The following is a 21069-nucleotide window of genomic DNA, read 5'->3' on the forward strand; positions in this document are numbered from 1 at the left end:
CTCTAGGCAGCGTAAGCACTTGGCTCAGGCCTTTCAAACAAGAATCACAAAACTGGGTTCTTGCATTCACAGTGTCTCCAACCCCGTAATGATTTTGTCACTATTTGGGTTTTTTCTCCCATTGCAACCTAGCCAACAAACTTGCAGTAAAGTGACCCAGTTTAGAAGTCAGCTCATCCAGCAGCTCAAGAAAACCAAAAATGAAAGTGCATGACATTTGGAGTAAACATTATAGATTTGCTTAAACAAAATAAATCAGTGTGATATTTTGAGACTCTCACAACTTCTAATTCAATGAGGAAAAGAAAACAGAAGAAGCCAGTAGTCTCTGTCTTTCATCAGATTATATACAGGTAGTTGGCTGGCATGAGTCAAACCATTCCTTTGCTTAAGAAGCTGTGAATCATCAAAAGGAAAGAGAGAAATTCTACAATATAAAGTTCTCTTCCACGACAACTACCATTTTATTTCTAATGCTCAAAACAAGTTTTCTTCCCTCCATCTTGGCAATTGCCATTTGCTCCCTAACTCTACGAAAGATATTCACAGTGAAAAACAAAGCTTATGAAGCTTATGTTCTCGAGGGTTTTTTTTTTTTTTTTGGTTTTTGCTTTTTTTTCCCCCAAAAAATTGCCACTTACACTATAGATAATGATCTGCCCTAGTTCTAGATGTCTTTTACAATGAGGAAAGCAAATAAATATATTATTCACCCTGACTTCCATGGGGACTTGGGATGAAATGTCCTAGACGTTCAGTCACAGAGAATTTGCTATAGAGTTTATATAAACAGATTTTTTTTTTTTTTTTTTTTTTGGCCAGTGATCATGTATTCAATTAGTAATTTCCAAACATTTTAGGATATAAGATACTCTGGCAGGGCCAAACCACTTCTTTTCCCCTAGGATAGACTCCAACCACAAACAATAGTGTTCTGCTCCAGGTAGCTGGTTCCTGGTTGTCTCACAAGCTATGTGCATGTAGTGCCCTGGGCCAGTGCAGCAGCGTAGAAGGCAGAATCAGAGTCTGAAACTCATTATCCTCCTTATTGTGGCTGTGTCTCTTTCCTTTTCTGCCTCCTTCCCTCAGTATGTTAACTGCAAGTGGGTAGGAATCCAGAGAAAATGCACTAGGACAAGACTGTGGTTGGTGGTAGCGACGTTATTAATTCCACACAGCATCCTAAAGCCACATAGTCATTCAGGGCAAAAAGGCCTTTTCAGCTGTCTTCTCCTTTTTCACTCCATCAGACACGCTATCTTCTCTCCTCCCAATATATTAATTCTTCTTCTTAAATTATAAATAATGCATGCTTATTTTGGTGTATTTTAGGAAGTGCAAGGAATTAAGAAAACCTTGATTTTCCTTCTACCTCTCCCCCTTCTTCCCTGCCTTCTTTCCTACTTTTCACTAAACAAACCCTACAGGCATATTTATTCTTATTTCCTATTTCTAAAATTTAAATTCTCTTCTTTTGGGATGAGATCAAATTAGAAGCAGCTCATAAATATTTTGAGCACAGGAGGGCTAATTATATACAAATGTCATAGGAAATCATCCTCTAAAACAGGAAAGCATCCTATCTTTTAAGGCGCTTTAGTTATAAAACTGTTGTAGACATTTTTCTGATACTGTCAATTTATAAACTGTATCATAACACCAAAACAGAGGCTGAATTAAATTAATTCTTACAGAAAGTACTCTAATTCTGTTTTGATTTTTTTCTGCCCCTAAATCATGATTAATGGATGTAACACTTGGGTGTTGAGGAAACAATGAGTAAGCTACAACCTAGCCATAGCCTCTGGATTTTCTACAAAGCAATGCAAAGTATCAGGAGAATTCAGTTCTAGTGCTGGGTCTGCCCCTACCCAGCAAGGTTGACTTTAAGAAACATCTTAAAGTACATCTCCCGGCCTGAGTCTCCTGAAATATTGAATAGGAGGATTTTAAAAGCTGGATTCTATATCCAGATATAGCAATTTCAATTCTTACAAATTGTAAGCCTTCTCTTTGCTTCTTTGAGTGCCTTGGCTTAGTTTTTTTTTTTTTTTAAAGATTGTATTTATTTATTCATAGACACACAGAGAGAGGCAGAGACACAGGCAGAGGGAGAAGCAGGCTCCATGCAGGGAGCCCGATGTGGGACTCGATCCCGGGTCTCCAGGATCACACCCCAGGCTGCAAGCTGCGCCAAACTGCTGCGCCACCAGGGCTGCCTTTGGCTTAGTTTTTAAATCAACTTTATTAAAGTAATCGTATAGATTAAAAAAGTAGCAATTTCAAATATGCCTTTCATGGATTTGAACAGATATACATGCCCACATAAATAACATTCCAAGCAAAATAAAAGGTATTTCCAACTTCCCTGAAAGTGCCCCTGAGATCTCCCCCACTCCCCACTTACACCTACGTGCAGGCAATCATGCGCTCATTTGCTTTTTGCCCATTCTCTATTAGCATGCATATGCGGTCATATGATAGTCCTCCTGTCTGACATCTTATACTCAGTATAATGGTTATAAGATATATATACATACAATTCTTACAGGTACCAGCATTTTATTTCCTTTTATTGAAAAGTTGTATTCATCTTCACGTATTTACCATATTTTGTTTATCCGGTCACCTGTTGGTGGACATTTGTGTTATCTGAAGTCAAGCTGCCATGAATACTTATGGCCATATGTACATTTCTTTTGTGGACTTATGTTTTTATTTCTCTTTAAATAACTAGGAGTAGAATTTCTGAGTCATCGGATAAGTATACATTTAACACTACAGTAAATTGCCAGTGTTGCAAAAGGAGCGTGCAACTTCTCACTGCAATGTATTAGAGCTCTGGTGACTCCCCATCTTTACTAACATTGGTATTGGCAATCTTTTTAATTTTAGCCATTCTAGAGGATGTGTAGTAGCTATCTGTGGTTTTAATGTGCATTTCCCTAATTACTATTGATAATGAACATCTTTTCTCGGACTTACTGACCATTAGTCAACATAATGGTATATCATGTGAAGAGTGTGCTAAAATCTATTGCTCATTTTTCAAAACTTGGATTGATTTATTCAGATTATTGAGTTTTAAAAGCTTTTGTATATATTCTGGATATGTCTTTTGTCCAGTACATATTATGAATATTTTTCCCCAGTCTGTGCTTTACCTTTTTGTTTTCTTATCCATGGTTTTTCAAGAGCATGAGTTTTAAGTTTACCATTTTTCCTTTATAGTTAGTGCTTTTTGTATCCTAAGACATTTTTGCCTTTCACAATGTTGTTATGATTTTTTTTTGCTTCCTCTAGGAGTTTTATATTTTTGGATTTCATGTTTCAGTGTACAATCCATTGTGTGTGTGTGTGTGGGGGGGGTTGGCATACTGTGAGGCACAGGTCAAATTTCATGGTTTTCCATGCATTTATTCATCTGGTTGAGGCAACATCATTCCTTTCTCATTAATTTATCTCAGCACTGTTTTTGAAAATCAATTGACCAATATATATAGGCCTATCTCTGGATCCCATATTCCATTCTGATAATCTATGTCAATCCTGAGGCTAGTGTCACACTGTCTTGATTATCATAGCTTTATAGTAATTCCTTTAATCGGTATTGTTAAGTGCTCTGTCCTACTCTTCTTCAAAGGTATTTTGGATATTAAATATTTTTTATTTCATACAAACTTTAGAATTGGTTTGTCAATTCCTACCAGAGCAAAGTGCAATGCTATTATGTTTGACATTAAGCCAAATCTATAAGTTGATTTGGAAAGAACTGGCATTTCAGTAAGATTGAGACTTCCAATCAAGAAACATGGCATATTCTTCCTCGTTTTTTTTTTCTTTAGATCTTCTGAAATTTCTTTTGGCACTATTTTGTAGTTTTCTGAGGATAGGTTTTGCATTTATTTGATTAAATACATCTCTAAGTATATGATGTTTTTGATGTGATTGCAAGTGTTATTTCTTTCCTATTTACCTGTAGATAGGAAAAACGTTGTCTACTTCCATTATTTATTTATTCTGGACATTTCATGTCAATGAAAACATGCAATCCATAGTCTTGTGACAGTCTTCTTTTACTTAGCCTTAGGTTTTCAATGGGTAAACCTTGACTGTGACATGTATGAGTACTTTATTGCTTTTTATTACTGAATAATATTTCCTAGTATGGATATGGCATATTGTGTTCCTCCATTCATCAACTGTATAACTGGAGTATTTCTATTTTTTGGATATGAATAATGCACTCTGAACATCCATACACAGTTTTTTAGTAAATATAGGGGTTTTCCTTTTTGGTCATACCCAGGAGTAAATTGCTGGGTCATATAATAACTCTATGTTCCAGCTTTTGATTAACTGACAGACTGCTTTTCAGTCATTATACCATTTGACATTCCCACTAGCAGCTTAGAAGGATTCTGATTCATCCATATTCTGGCCAAAATATGTCACTGTCTTTTTTTTTTTTTTAAGTAGTTACCCTAGTGATTGTGAAGTAGAATCTCACTGTGGTTTTGATTTGCAATTCCCTCATAGCTAATGGTGCAGAGAATACACTTACATACTTATTGCCATTTATACTGCTTCTTTGAAAAAGATATATTTTTTAAGATTTTATTTATTCATGAGAGACACAGAGAGACAGGCAGAGACATAGGCAGAAGGAAAAGCAGGCTCCATGTGGGGATCCTGATGTGGGACTTGATCCCAGGATCATGACCTGAGCTAAAGGCAGATGCTCAACCACTGAGCCACCCAGGTGCCCAAAAAAGATCTATGTAAATCCTTTGTTAATTTTTTTCTTTTTTTTCCTTTGTTCATTTTTTAATTGGGTTATTTCTCTTTAGTATTGAGTTATAGGAGTTGTTTATATGTTCTGGACACTAGACACTTATAGATAATTTGTAGAAATCTTGTCCTATTCTGTGAAGTGCAATTTTATTTTCTTGATGGTATACTTTGAATCCTCAGAGCTTTTCACTTTGGTGATGTCCAACTTATTTTTCTTTCCTTTGGTTGCACAGGCTCCTGTTGTCATATCTAAGAAACCATTACCTCATACAAGGTCATAAATATCTATGCCTATATTTTCTTCTTAGACTTTTAGGGTTTTAACTCTTATATTTAGGTCTTAAATCCATTTGGAATTAATTCTGACCTATGGTGTGAGCTAGGGGCTCAACTCCAGTCTTTTACATTTGGATATGCAATGTCTCAGCACTATCTGTTGAAAAGACTATTTTCTCTATTGAATTTTCTTGGTACCATTGTTAAAAATCAATTGACCATAAATGTGAAGGTTTACTTCTGGACTCTCAATTCTGTTCTGTTGGTCTATATGACTAGCTTTATGCCAGCATTATTACTGTAGCATTATTACTACAAAATTGCTTATTGTAGCTTTGTAGTAAGTTATTACCCTTATGTCTTACAGATTTGCTAAATTCGCTTACTAGTTTTAGTGGTTTGGGGTAGACTTTTTGGCATTTTCTTCATGTACTACAACCTCATCTACAAATATAGCTCTGCCTCATATTTTCCAAACTGGATACATTTTATTTATTTTCTTACCTGGCTGTAATTTTAAGTAGAAACAACAAGAGTACATATCCTTGTCCTGTTCTCAGACGTAGGGAGAGAATCATTCTTTCATGACTGATTCATGATTCTCTTTCAGAGAATTGTTCTTAAGTATGATTTTAGCTGTTAAGTATTTTGTAGATATCCTTTTACATTTTGTTCTTTATTAGTTCAGAGCATCTTCTTTTTGAAGGCTTTCTTTCTTTTTTTCTTTCTTTCTTTCTCTTTCTTTCTTTCTTTCTTTCTTTCTTTCTTTCTTTCTTTCGAGAGCACAGGCATACACAGGGGAAGGGAAAGAGGAGAAGGGAGAGGGGCAAGCAGACTCTGTGCTGAGCAAGGAGCCCAACATGGGGCTTGATCTTACTATAATGAGATCATGACCCCAGCTGAAACAAGAGTTGCCCCAACTGAGAGCTTTTTATAACAAACTGGTATTAAATGTTATCAAAATAAGTCTATGAACTGGTCTAAGATGCTTCAAAAATAGTATATTATTTAGTCCTAACAATCCTATCAACTTGAGCTACTATTGGCTAATGAACTACAACTGATCCCATGCACAGATAAAGAAATAGGCATACAGAGCTTAATAACCTTGCCCTAAAGCACATGGCTAAAAAAGTAGGATTTGAACCAAGAGAATCTAGCTCCATAACTGATGGTAACCATTGTGCCATTTCCAGATATTCTTTGAAAATGGTGCAGCCTAAATAAACACAACAATACAGACTGTCTCTTCTCTGGCAACTGGAGTAAGCAACTGGGTAAAATTCATACAGTTTGACAACCACTCCATAGATTAGACAATACGGTACATGGGTAAATCTAAGAGAAACCACTGATGATGACACTGATCAATTCCAAGAAGCTGACAATCCACTTATGTGCATGCTTACTCAGTGTAATTCCAAATAATCACTGAGCAATGCACTTCTCCCTCACTGCTATAACATATGGGCTTTTCACCAAAATTTCAAAAAATATTTTCCCACAGAAACAATGTCATGAGTAAATGATTATCTACCCAGAAAAACACAAAGAGAAGCCTCTGTAACTCATTGTGATGGTATAGTAACTATTCAAGACTGACCCTGGGAATTAACATGTTTGGCAATACAGTCTGTTTCTCTCTCTTACTAATGGCATTGACTTGGATGGGTTACTTAAGTTGTTCTATCAGTTTCCTCATCTATATAATTGGAATAATAGTATTACCTACCTTACAGCATTACTGCAAATGTTTAATGATAAATTCCATATAAACTACTTAACAGACTGCCTGCTATATTCAATTAATGCCAGTCATAATTATACTTTCATTCATGTACCCTTAAAGGAATGTATTAATTGTGCTAACTCTGGGAAACCTACCCGTAACATTTTACAGTTTCTATGGGAAAATAAATTCTGAATTCCAGACTCAGACATCAGGGTCACATTTAACCTAAACAGTGGAAACTTTATTGGCAGAAGTATAGGGTCAAGGTAGAAGCTTGAGTTACCAGAACTTCACTGATTTTATCATTCTTTATATCCATGAGATGATACTTCATGAATCTGATTGTTTCTACTGCTCCAGCTTTGGTACAGGTACATCCTAAGTCAACTGCAAACCATTTATTATTGAAATTCTTACAACAGAAATGTTAAAAACATTCACAAGAGGTTCCCACAAGGATAATACACAGTGAATTCCCTACAGGTCATATCCTATCACCTATACCTTCTCACAGTTAAGCTCTATCAGTTTGATATGATCTGTGAATGGTATTCCAGGTTTGTGCCATAAAACCAAGAGGAAAAGCATGTCTTCACTTCAAAAAGAATCCTTAAAGAGCTGGCTTAGTTGTGCAGTATTTTTCTCTCTCACATTTTTTTTATTTATATTTCAGTTTCCAGCAGCTACAAAACTGTATTCAAAATACCCAAAGTGTTAAATCTTCTACAAAGACCAGCTGTCTGCCCAAATGCAATTTTTAAAATTCAGCTCCTTGGATTGGAGGGTAGCAAAGAAGAAAAAACAAATTGGGTGGAGGAGGTTGGATGATTATATAGGAAGGTGAAAGTATTTGTTTCTATTATAAGGAAACTGCTAAACAGTTCAAAATACTGCAGTATACAAATCTAAAAATGCTTCCACATGTTATTTGTCTAATAAGGGTGATGGACAAAATAAGAATTTCAATAACTTTGTATATTAGTCCAGCTAGACTTTTCAAATAAACCCTGAATTATGTGCTAACAAATGTCTTTTCTGCCAAAATAATAAATAACCTTTTGTAAAAGTGGCATGAAGAGTAAAATTTTATTATGGAAAAATGTGAAGCAACCCTGATGGACCTGGGATATGATGGAGTTTCATGCCCTATAACTGGGATAAATATTATCTTAGCCATAAGTTTCCTAATAGAAATCTCATTTCAACCTTAATTATATCTCCTCTCTTGGTACCATGATTATAAAAATTCAAGGAAAAAATATTTAAGAATAAGTTGTCATTCATGAAAACCATTTTAGTCCCTTTGGAATGTATCATGGTTCAGTGTGACTAGCACAATGATTTTGGGCCAACACAACAATCACTTTGCTGAATCAAATATCCAGGACTTCTCCTCCTCTTGTCTCCACTTTTTTAAAGAAAATTATGAAGCCCGTGTTGTTGTTGTTGTTGTTGTTGTTGTTGTTGTTGTTGTTTTCTCTGCCTGCCTACTCTTACTAGGGTAACTAATAATGCTAACAGACTAAAGGATAATCTCTAAATTTCTTTTAGACACTGCCTTTAGAAAACAGCAATATTTTAGGAAAAGCATGTTAATGAGGTTGATTTTTGCTTAAAATTATAGAAATATAATTGGGTTCAAAATATCTGTGTGATATACACATGTGTATACATGTATGTGCATCTGTATAGGTATGTAGACGGGCGTCTATATATGTGTGTGTATGAGAAAGAGAGGAGAGATAATTGAGTTCATACGCAAACATTATTGTCATACAATTAAATGCTCAAATGCTCCAAGATCATTTCCTAATAATCACCGCATGTCGTCAAGTCAGTAAGTCCTGTCGAAGCTGCTCATTCAGGGAGGAGAAGCATTAAGTCTCATTTAACTTGGATGTTTGGGACACTTTGGTGGCTCAAGGAGTGATCTCAGGTCTGTAGATCGAGTCCCACATAGGGCTCCTTTGAGAAGCCTGCTTCTCCCTCTGCCTATGTCTGTCTTTCTCTGTGTGTCACTCATGAATAAATAAAATCTTAACAACAACAACAACAACAACAACCTTGGTCAGCTCTAAAGAGTGGAACATCCAAAAGACAAGTAATAGTATCACTTGTGTAAAAGATTCTCTTTTGCATCTTCTTCTCCCACAGAACTAGTAATTGATAAATGAGGAATGAATGGGAGGGAATCATCGACTACCAAATGGGTGAAGATGGGGAGGAAGAGAGGTAACGGAAGGTATTCGGAGGACAAGAACTTGCATTCTGTCATGCCAACAATCAGAACCTAACTTGGTCACTGTGGCTCATGGGAAAGAGAGCCACCAGAAGTTGTTCAGAACAATGTGGTCAGAAAGACTTCTTTCTCATATTTTTCATCTCTATGAAGTAGGGGGATACGTTCCAAGCTGTCTGCCATAATTTTGTTTTTAGTTTGGCATTTGTAAATCAATACTCCTTGTGGTCCAAATGGCCAGAATCCCCATGGTAATCTCCAAAATAAATAGGACACAGATGGTTCAATACCATCAATTACATACCCTTTATAAGAATGGGAACTAATTTTAAGAGACTGTGCTTTAATAGAACACTATATTTTTAAACCTGTATGATGTACACATAATTTGATGACATTTCATTATTAACGGCCAATTAATCTTGAGTAATTCCCACTTCTTATTGCCTACTTTATAATGTACTCACTATATCTCTGCACATCAACCAACATTTGTTGTATTCTGGGATCAATATTTTCTTTTTTAAACAATTATATTGTCTAGTATTTGTCCTATTGACTTTGTTAATTAGACCTAACTATCATATGACCAACCTGGGTTTTAAAGGAATGACACGTCACTCACAACTCTGCAAGGCTTCCAGACAACTTCCCAGTGAAAGTCACCAAAAGCAGCTTGCATCAATAAATTTCCCTTGAGTTCATCAGTCAGCACTGGTTCTCTCTCACTTGGAATATTTCATAAGGACCCATTTGCCTTTCTAATTTTCACATTTTTCCCAAGTGTCTTGTTTCACCCAAACAACTAATTTCTAAACAAAATAGATTAATAGATTAATGCTATTTCTCTACTGCAAGACCTCTTAAATCATAGAAAATTAATTTCAATGCCTTCTGTCTCAACGAAGCTTAAAAGCTTTCTAAAGAAAGCATTTGCTGCTTACTAGGTTAACCATACATCTCAAACAGTAGGCCTTTTGTTTTTAACTTCCAAAAAGATGTCTGATGCAAAGATATATTTGCTGGGTTTTAAAAGAATGGGATTAATGACAGATTTCACCATAGGACCGCACTGAAGGTTGAGATGGAAGAAAATGAATAAATTGCTAGAAAGAAAGATGCTTAGGCTATGCAAATAGGCTAAAGAATAATATAAAAGGATTAGCAATCAGTGAGTCAGTGTTTAATTAAAAATAAAAATTCATGAGGTCCTGTGCAAGCATTAAAGTACAGAAAGCTAATATTTGTTCATAAAACCATCTCAATGAAAGTTGAATGCAGAATATTGAACTATTAGACTACTTAAGACTTAGAGCAAAGGAGTTCATTTAATTCATTTAAAAGTGGAAATGGGAGAAAATGCTCTGAAAGGGACAAGCACGCAATAAATGCCTTACAGAAGATACATCTGGCAATGAGAGGCAAGAAGGATAAACAGACAGTGTAGAATGATTATTACAATAACATATTTGTAAAGATATTCCCCCAGGCATCAAGCACAGTTGGTCCTACTCATCCCCTTTAATATATAAGTCCTTTCCTTTTCATTTCAAAGGCACCGTATTGACACAAACGCTGTCACCTCCTACCTGAATTCTGATTGGGGCCTCCTAACTGATCTGTTTTTCATCTGTTTCTCCATCTGACTCTTTCCACCTAGCGCTTCCAGGGTCAAACCTCTCTGGTAATGTAACTTCATTTTCCTAAAACTCCTCAAAATTTTTCTGAATCCCATTAAGTATGTTGTGAAAATTTTGCTTGGTGCAAAAGGCTCTCTGAATTCATCACAGCCAACCCTGTCTTCACATTCCTTCCTCTCTGCACTGTAACAGAGTCTAGCTGCCCTGGAGCACCTGCACACACCTTGTGGTCCCGCCTTCCTGCATCATTCTCTCACTTGGGATGGATGCCCTTTTAATCTTCTTTATCCCTATCTGAATTCTACTCATATTTTACAGACTCCTCTAATCAAATGTCATCTCTCCCAGAGACTTTTTTTAGTTCCTCTGTCTGCAGTTGAAAATTATTTCAGTCTTTTTAAGCCACAAGCTTCATTTTGGTATATCTTGAAATGACAAGTTGTAATTGACCAAGTGCCTGGGATTTGCCTGGCTCTGGCACTTCTTATACTATATTTTATCTACAGCTTGTAGATGTCCAAAGGATAAAGCCCAGGGCTGTCACACAGCAGTAACACATTGAATCACTGTTGAATGGAAGAGTCACACACAAAACCTCGGTGGTAACTTAATAATGATCCATGCTTTGCACCTGATAACCATAGGTATTGATCTTATAATCACCAAAAAATATTATCAGTACCCTCCATATGTTACTTGAGAAATTTCACAAATTTATGCATATGAATTACTTACTGTAGAGGCCACTTTTAGGCAAACAGGCTTGAACAATGGATTACAGATGGGACCATCAGGTGAACCACCCCAAAATATCCATAGGCCCTAACTGATCAATGAGCTACTTACAAACAGGCACAGTTACCACAAAAGGGAAAATTCGATATGTCACCGTACCCTCTTTACTCCCCCACCTCTTTTTTAATTTTTATGTGTTTATTCATGAGAGACACAGAGAGAGAGGCAGAGACATAGGCCGAAGAAGAAGCAGGCTCCCTGTGGGGAGCTCAATGTGGGACTCAACCCCAGGACCCCAGGATCATGACCCAAGCCAAAGGCAGACTCTCAACCACTGAGCCACCCAGGTGCCTTCACTTCCCCCTTTTTAAAACAGCCCGCACCCACAGCTTCATTGCAGACAGCCTATCCTCTGTGGTCCTGCTCTCTGCTCCCTTGCAGTAAACTTCTATCTCCTTTCTTCCATCTCAGGTAAATCCTTTCACAGCCAATGCCAACCGGCTTCTGTGTGATCATTGCCCCATATTTGAAGGCTCTCATCTGATCAGGATGGACACCTCATTTAGACACAACACTTGCCATAATGCCTAGTACATAAATATTCAAAAATGTAAGTTGTTATTAGTATCAGTGGTAACTCTCTTAGTATTTGTAATAACGGTGTTGAATGTTAAAGCTTATGTCGCCCTTCACCTATTTTGTACATCCTCCCACTCAGTGAATTTAAAATGCAAGTACATAGGGATGCCTGGGGGTGCAGTTGGTTAAGCATCTGACTCCTGGTTTCAGATCAGGTCAGAATCTCAGGGTCCTGGGATCAAGACCCATGTTGGGCTCCATAGTCAGCATGGAGTCTGCTTGAGATTCTCTTCCTCTCCCTCTGTCTCTCCTTCTCATGCTCTCTTACTCTCTCTAAAATAAATCTTTTTCCAAAAATGCATGTGTATAAAAAATTTAAGAGAAAAATATTGAACAAGTTAGTATTATGGATTAATGTTAGAACTTTGAGAAGACACAGAAATTAGAAGCCCAATTTTCTAATTTAAAAGGGCATTCATTTTCACCATCTTTTTAATTGGAGTTCAATTTGCCAACATATATCATATTACCCAGTGCTCATCCTGTCAAGTGCCCCCCTCAGTGCCCGTCACCCAGTCACCCCAACCCCCCACCCACCTCCCTTTCCACCATCCCTTGTTTCATTTCCCAGAGTTAGGAGTCTCTCATGTTCTGTCATCCTCACTGATATTTTCACTCATTTTCTCTCCTTTCCCCTTTATTCACTATTTTTTATATTTCCCAAATGAATGAGACTATATAATGTTTGTCCTCCAATGGACTTATTTCACTCAGCATAATACTCTCCAGTTCCATCCTTCACCATCTTTCTTAAAGTGGGTTAGCATGTCTAGAAATCTCTAACTACCTAGACTTCAAGTGAAAATTCATCAATTTCCAGTGTTCTCTCCACTCTACTTCTCACCACTTGCCTGCCTCTAATTGTCTAGGGTTTGATTGGTAGCTTGCATTTTCTGATCTAGTACCACAAGGCAGAAACAAGAACTCCTCCCAGACCAGATGGAGATGAATTCTTTGAAAAGTCTTCCTTATCCAAATTTGTCCAGACCAAGAATTTTTCTTCACCTATATTATAGCCTCTCTCTCCCTCTGCTGGACAAAGAAGTTGTACCCTAAACTCAAAGATCCAATGATTGGGAATTCTATCACTTCCAAAAAAGGAAATCTGTTTCTCTTAAAGTTAACTGCTATCAAGTATAGAAACAACATCTGGGGAAGACCAAGATGTCAGCATGCCAGGAATGGGATGGGATGGGATCAGATGGAAAGATGGCACACAGTAAAACAGAATCAGAAGTAAGTAGATTGGCCAACAATGGTGAAGCAGCTTTATTTGTAATAGATCCTGACTAAAAGAAATAAAAACTAGAATAGTGTAACTCAGTGGCCAATGGATGGGAAGTACACCATTGGGGTGATTGGATGGCTCATTCAGTTAACCATCTGACATTTGATTTTGGTTCATGTCATGATCTCAGGGTCATGACATCAAGCTCCAAGGAGGTCTGCGCTGGGCATGAAACCTACTTAAGATTCTCTCTCTTTCCCTCTGCTCTTCCCCACCCTCTCCACTCTTTGTCTCTAAAAGAGGGAGAGGGCGAGGGCAAGGGCGAGAGAGAGAGAGAAGTACACATCTTTTCTCTTTGAACAGGCCCTCCATAGGCATTATACCCTTTACAGAACATAATGAAATGTTACATTGCTTCAATTAGTTCCTCTGTCTTCTAATCCTCTGATCAGATCACTTTCAAAAAAGGAAATAGATTATCCTATGAAAAATCTGGGTAAAGGGTGAAGCCACTTTAGAAGTACACAATTAACAATAATCCAGACTCTTCAGGCCTGGGTGCCTCTAACATAAGGAATTTGCATATAAAAATGTCTACCTGAAACAGCTGTTGATGGAGAGTAGGTAATATTTACCCAGCTCAATTCTCTTTGCTCTTAAACATTTATTTTCCAGTTCTGACTCATCTGATACCCCTGAAAGATAAGAGCTCTGAGCATTGTCTTTGTCAGGTGAGTGGGTAACTGGGAACACTTCATTCAAGGAATACAGATAACTAAGTAAAAACAACCTACATGCCAAAGATTTACTCATGAATACAGTTTAAATGAAAATGGCATATAAACATTTGGGGAAAATTTTTTTAAGCACCATTTGTGTAGCACACTGGAGAAATTAGAAAATGCATATTATCATTTAAAGATGCTAAAGTTACATAATTCTGGGTATAACACATTAGCCTCCTAGTGAACCATTTCCAAATATTGTTCAATTCAGGGTATCAGAGTAGAAAGGTGAATGTATCGTTGGGATGATTTATCTAACTTAATGTTTCAGAGTGTGACAATTCAAGGCCAAAAGAGATTCATAGTTCTGAAATATAGTTTCCCTTTCCTAATGAAAAGTGTCCTGTCTTCAGTAGGGTTGTTTCATATAATGGGATCAAGGTTAAAATTTCAATGATAACCTTTTTTTTTTTTTTTTAATTTTTTTGAGAGAGAAAGCAAAGCAAGAGGTGGAAAGGGAGAGAGACAGAGAATATCAAGCTGACTCTGTGCTGAATGCAGAGCCTGATGCAGGGCTTGATCCCAAGATCCTGGGATCACAGCCTGAGCTGAAATGAAGAGTTGGACTCTTAACTCCTATGCCACCCAGGCACCCCTCAATTATAGCTTTTTAGAAATATTCCTGTGAAGAATTTAATCTTGTTTAGAAATGTTAATAGTGAAATAATCTCCCAAAGATACAGAAAAGTTCATTTTGTTCTCTTCTGTTCTTTTTGATTTGACCTAGAAAAATATCTGTACATCTATATACATACCTACCAACAAAAGTATAGATTATTTTTGTTACTGAAAAGTAGTAGACCTTGATCAAATACAGTGATGATAAGGTACAAGGTAAAGAACAACTGGCCAGACATTTTTTACTTGTTCTAGATTCCATGTAAGGCAACTTTATTATACAGTATGAAACATTTCTTAAAAAAAAAAGAAAAAAAAATGTTTGGAAAACCAAGAATGAGTTTGCCTTAGTCAACTTGTCACATGATCTTAGAAATTCACATGAGCACTGGACATTATTTATAGCCAATAAAACACCAAACTAGGAAACAGATGACATCTAAAAAAATTCAAATAGTATTTTTAAGAGTCTATACAGAAAAGCTTGCACTGGGTGTTCATGAGATGTACCAAGGAACTTACAGCCCAGTGAGCAGAAAAAAACATGTGCAAAATCAATATTAAGATAGAGTATATAAAGGAAACATAAAACTTCATTTTTAAGATAAAAAACACTCATTTTTACTCATTGGAAAAAACTTAACTAAGTTGAGTTGAAAAGGATGGAATAATAAAAGATATTTGTACAATGATACTTAAATAAAAACTAGTTCCTTATATCCTCTCTAAAGGGAAAGTTAATAATATCCATTAAAATGAAAACCAAAAGACATTCTTTAGGATTCAGAAATTTCCCTTTTGTTCTATCTTCTAAAGCAACACTTGCTCATGGGTTCAAGGTGACGTGAACACAAATACTTACTGCGGCATTCTCTTAAATCAAAAGAAACAACCAAAAAAAACAAAACAAAAGAAACAACCAATTTTATGACGGACACCATTTATCCCACCAGGAGTAATATTCAATGTCAATTTTGCTGACAACACCCTTATTTTATTTCAGGAAATCTCCTCTTGTACAAATCCTAATGGTTGGGATCATGTCAAGTTAAGCACCTTTTTCAAACTCTCTCTTTTTAGCTTTACTTTTGAGCAGAGTAGCAAAAACTGAAATAAATAAATAAATTGGGGACCACTGACTCCAAAATATCCTTTCTGAAAAGACTGCCAATTGTTTCAACTGCCTCAACCCTCAGAGATGCACTCTACTCTTGTTGAGTCTGGTTTGGAAAGTTTCCAATAAATTATTCAAATAAGCCATCTTTCCTTAAATGTTGTTCAAATATGAATGCAATCTTAGATGACATATTTCTGATACAAGATTGATGTGTTAAGAAATAATAGCCTTCCTTTATATGAGTAAGATATAATTTATATGGATACCTTTCTTAAAGAAATAAAATTGATTTAAAAAAAACTAGGATTAAAGCTAACAAGTATATGAAAAAAACAGAGGAGTAAAATTATAAAATTTTACCTAAGGACATAAAGTATGACTTAATTATCTAAAGTGACATACTGTATTTCTATATGGAAAGATGAAATATGTTAAAATACCCATTTTCTATAAAGTAATGCATAATATTGATGTAATCTCAGTTAAAATTTCAATAAATTTTAATTAAATAGGTTAAGCTTATTTTAAAGATATAAGGGGGAAAATGTGTGATACTAGAGCAAAATTATTTTAAAAGGACAATTACAAGGTATTTTAAAGGCAATATAGTAATATACATAAAGTCTGAGAAATTTTAAGAGTGATTTTTATTGTAAAATGTATAAATACATTAATGGAAAACAATGGAAAGTCAATGAGCAGACCTGTATATTAATGAAATTAATTTCATGATGCTGTTCCACTGAAAGGTAATGGATAATGGAGTTTCAATAAGACTTCTGGAAAAATTGTGGGAAAACAAAGTTACACAGCTATCAAAAACCATGGTCCCAAAGAAATTCCAGGTACCAAATATTTTCAAAACCATAATATAAATTTAAAAGTAGAATAAAAAATACTTTTAAATGGGCAGCATTTTTCTTGTCTTGATTTGAAAGCACCTATCTACATAAAACCAAAAAAGCAAACAAATAAACCATGAAAACTAAAGCAACACACACACACAGACACACACAACCCATAAAGGCAAAGATTGATAGTTTTTCTCTAGGTAAAAACTTCAAATTATTTCAAAATAAAATATACATCATAGGCAAAATAAAAGAAGACAAATCTTGAAATATAGGTGAGAAACAGATTGCGGAAGGGATTGATTGCCGGGCTAAGCACAGTGAATTTTCATCTGTGAGCAACAGGGAACCATAAAAGGTTTTTGACAAGGAGAGTAGAATGATCAAAGATGCCTTTTAACAAAGGAATTTGTTCAGCCATATAAAGGATGAATTAGAACTGCAGTGGCTGGCCAGGTAGGGAGGAGAGTGCTGTGCACACAGCTGTTCAGTTTGGAGTCAGAAAGATCAATTATAAAGCAGTTGCAATAATCCAGGCAAGAGATAGCAAGGACCACTGTGGTAACTATGGAAGGATGAGAATCGTATCTGAGAATTTCAAAACTGCAGGAGAGGTGAGAGAATAATACTTACTGAATGTGTATATTTATCAGAGATCTAATGTATCCATGGGCACACAAAATGTATAAAGCTCAAATGGATCTCCCTAATGCCAACCCCATGGTTTTCTATCCCTCTCTATATACTCCAAGTTGCCTCATAAATCATCTATCCTCAGGCTAGGTGTGGCCACTTTGGGTCCAAACAAAAATTTTCAAGGTCAGAGCATGAGGCAGAAGGGTCTATAAGTGGAATGTGTGCAGGAAAGGGTTAATTCAGCAGGTCCACTTGTCCAAATTCAGCACCTTCCACAGTAAGGTTTGTATTTATGCCTGGTCCATTACCAGCCACTGGAGATGACCTTGGAACATTCTGCCAGATAAAAGTGTTTTTGCATGCCTAAGGCCTTGGGCCATGCAGTATCAGTGTGACGCGATGATTTATGATGAACACCATTTTTGTTTTTTTTAACTCTGGGGGTTGGGGGCTGGAGACTGGGTAGCTGAGGTCAGAAATATGGTGGCTGCTGCACACTTATATCACTGACCCTCAGTAAAATCCTGAGGCAACAAGACTTAAGTGAAATTCTCCAGTTTGTAACACTTTGCATGTGTTATCACACATTACTGTTGAGGGAGTGAAGCAAGTTGCCCTGAAACTCCACTGGGAGGGAACACTTGGAAGATGGTCCCTGGTTTCCCCTGGATTGTCTCTCCTTTTGCCTTTGCCCTTTGCTGATTTAACACTGTAATCTTTCTCTGTAATAAACTGTTATGGTGCATCTAACAGCTTTGCTGAGTCCTGTCTTTCCAGCAAACTGTTAAGTCTGACGGTGGCCTTGGGGACCCTGATACAGGGCAGTTGCCTCATGAAGGACTACAGTCTGATAAATATTGTTTTTTTGTTTTTTTGTTTTTTTTTTTTTTTTTTTTTTTTTTTTGTAGCACAGCTAGTGAAGAAAACTGAGAAGTAATCTGAGAGAGTTGGAAGAACAGAAGACTACACTGAAGGGATGAATGGAAGATGGAAAGATGGAAGGATGGATGAATAGGCAGATGGGTGGGTGGATGGATGGTTGTATGGATGAATAGATGGATGGACAGAAAGAAAAGGATAAAAGATGATATTCAGAGTGGATAAAGAATGAAATTAGGGGTGCCTGAATAGCTTAGTCATGGAGTCTATGACTCTTGATTTCAGGGTGTGGATTCAAGCCCCACCCTGGATGTAGAGATTACTTAAAAATAACAATTTAAACTCTCTTGATTCACCCCCGCACAGCCTTGGTGCAGCGTCGTAGCTGGACGCAGCCCCTGCCCACCGTGGTCTGTAGTGCTTGCAGCTCTTCTCCTTTAAGATGCCTGAGGAAGTGCACCATGGAGAGGAGAAGGTGGAGACTTTTGCCTTCCAGGCAGAAACTGCCCAGCTCATGTCCCTCATCTTCAATACCTTCTCTTCTAACAAGGAAATTTTTCTTCGAGAGTTGATCAGTAATGCTTCTGATGCCTTGGACAAGATTCGCTATGAAAGCCTGACAGACTTTTCCAAGTTGGACAGCGGTAAAGAGCTGAAAATTGACATCATCCCTAACCCCCAGGAACGCACCCTGACTGGTGGACATAGGCATTGGTATGACCAAAGCTGATCTCATAAATAACTTGGGAACCAGTACCAACTCTGGCACTGAAGCATTCATGGAGGCTCTTCAGGGTGGTGCAGACATCTCCATGATTGGACAGTTTGGTGTTGGCTTCTATTCTGCTTATCTGGTGGCAGAGAAAGTGGTTGTTATCACAAAGCACAATGATGATGAACAGTATGCGTGGGAGTCTCCTGCTGGGGGCTCTTTCACTGTACGTGCAGACCATGGTGAGCCCATTGGCCAGGGTACCAAAATGATCCTTCATCTTAAAGAAGACCAAACAGAATATTTAGAGGAGACACATGTCAAAGAAGTGGTGAAGAAGCACTCCAAGTTCATAGGTTATCCCATCACCCTTTATTTGGAGAAGGAATGAGAGAAAGAAATTAGTGATGATGAGGCAGAGGAGGAGAAAGGGGAGAAAGAGGAAGAAGATAAAGATGATGAGGAGAACCCAAGACTGAAGATGTGGGTTCAGATGAGGAGGATGATAGTGAGAAGGACAAGAAAAAAAAAAAGACAAAGAAGATTAAGGAAAAATACATTGATCAAGAAGAACTGAACAAGACCAAGCCCGTTTGGACCAGAAACCCTGATGACATCACCCAGGAGGAATATGGAGAGTTTTACAAGAGCCTTACTAATGACTGGGAAGATCACCTGGCAGTCAAACACTTCTCTGTAGAAGGTCAGCTGGAATTCAGGGTATTGCTGATCGTCCCTCATTGGGCTCCTTTTGACCTCTTTGAGAACAAGAAGAAAAAGAACATCAAACTCTATGTCCGCCATGTGTTCATCATGGACGGCTGTGATGAATTGATACCAGAGTATCTCAACTTCATCCGTGGTGTGGTTGACTCTGAGGACCTGCCCCTGAACATCTCCCGAGAAATGCTCCAGCAAAGCAAAATCTTGAAGGTCATTTGCAAAAATATAGTGAAGAAGTGCCTTGAGCTCTTCTCTGAATTGGCAGAAGACAAGGAGAACTATAAGAAATTCTGTGAGGCATTCTCTAAAAACCTAAAGCTTAGAATCCATGAAGATTCCACTAACCAGCGCTGCCTTTCTGAGCTGCTGTGTTACCACACTTCCCAGTCTGGAGATGAGATGACTTCTCTTTCAGAGTATGTGTCCCATATGAAGGAGACTCAGAAGTCCATCTATTACATCACCGGTAAGTGCAAAGAGCAGGTTGCCAACTCTGCTTTTGTGGAGCAAGTGCGGAAATGGGGCTTCGAGGTAGTATGACAGAGCCTATCGATGAGTACTGCGTGCAGCAGCTCAAGGAGTTTGATGGGAAGAGTCTGGTCTCAGTTACCAAGGAGGGCCTGGAGTTGCCTGAGGATGAAGAGGAGAAGAAGAAAATGGAGGAGAGCAAGGCCAAGTTCGAGAATCTCTGCAAACTCATGAAGGAAATCTTGGATAAGAAGGTTGAAAAGGTGACCATCTCCAACAGGCTGGTTTCTTCACCCTGCTGCATTGTGACAAGCACCTATGGCTGGACTGCCAACATGGAGTGGATCATGAAAGCCCAGGCACTCTGGGACAACTCTACAGTGGGCTATATGATGGCCAAAAATCACCTGGAGATCAACCCTGGCCACCCCATTGTGGAGACGCTGCGGCAGAAGGCAGAGGCAGACAAGAACGACAAGGCTGTCAAGGACCTGGTGGTGCTGCTGCTTGAAACAGCTCTGCTCTCCTCTGGCTTCTCACTGGAGAATCCCCAGACTCACTCCAACCGCATTTACAGCACGATCAAGCTAGGCCTGGGCATTGATGAAGATCAAGTGACAGCAGAGGAACCCAGTGCTGCTGTTCCTGATGAGATCCTTCCACTTGAGGGTGATGAGAATGCCCCCTCATGGAAGAAGTCAATTAATTTCTCCTTGCAGACCTTGTGCCCTGTGTATAGTGTCCCCATGGCTCCCCAGAAGCCCTGAGTGGCTCCAGTTCACCTGGTTCCCTCTGCTGATGTCTAGTGGATTTTTTTCCCCTCCTGTCTTTGTTCGAGGCAGGAAAGAAGGGCCTTAAGCCCTAGCCCTCATGACATTTGACAAGGGGTTTGGATGTGTATTGTGGTGTTTATTTTGTTCTGAGATTAAAGTATGCAAAATAAAGAAGATACAGTTTTATACAAAAAAAATCTTAAAAAATGAAATTAGCTTGCATG

At 37.7% G+C, this 21069-nt stretch overlaps 1 protein-coding gene across 1 annotated transcript; it reads left to right on the forward strand.

Annotated features, from left to right (window-relative positions):
* Positions 1-18548: 18548 nt before the first annotated feature.
* LOC100687242 (heat shock protein HSP 90-beta-like) lies at positions 18549-20839 on the forward strand. The gene is given in 4 exon segments (XM_038551649.1): positions 18549-18865; positions 18867-19345; positions 19348-20136; positions 20139-20839. Coding segments are annotated over 4 exon segments (2223 nt in total). The 5' UTR covers positions 18549-18611.
* The last annotated feature ends 230 nt before the right edge of the window (positions 20840-21069 follow it).

Source organism: Canis lupus, chromosome 11 (genome assembly GCF_011100685.1).
Source record: "Canis lupus familiaris isolate Mischka breed German Shepherd chromosome 11, alternate assembly UU_Cfam_GSD_1.0, whole genome shotgun sequence".
Lineage (NCBI taxonomy): Eukaryota > Metazoa > Chordata > Mammalia > Carnivora > Canidae > Canis > Canis lupus.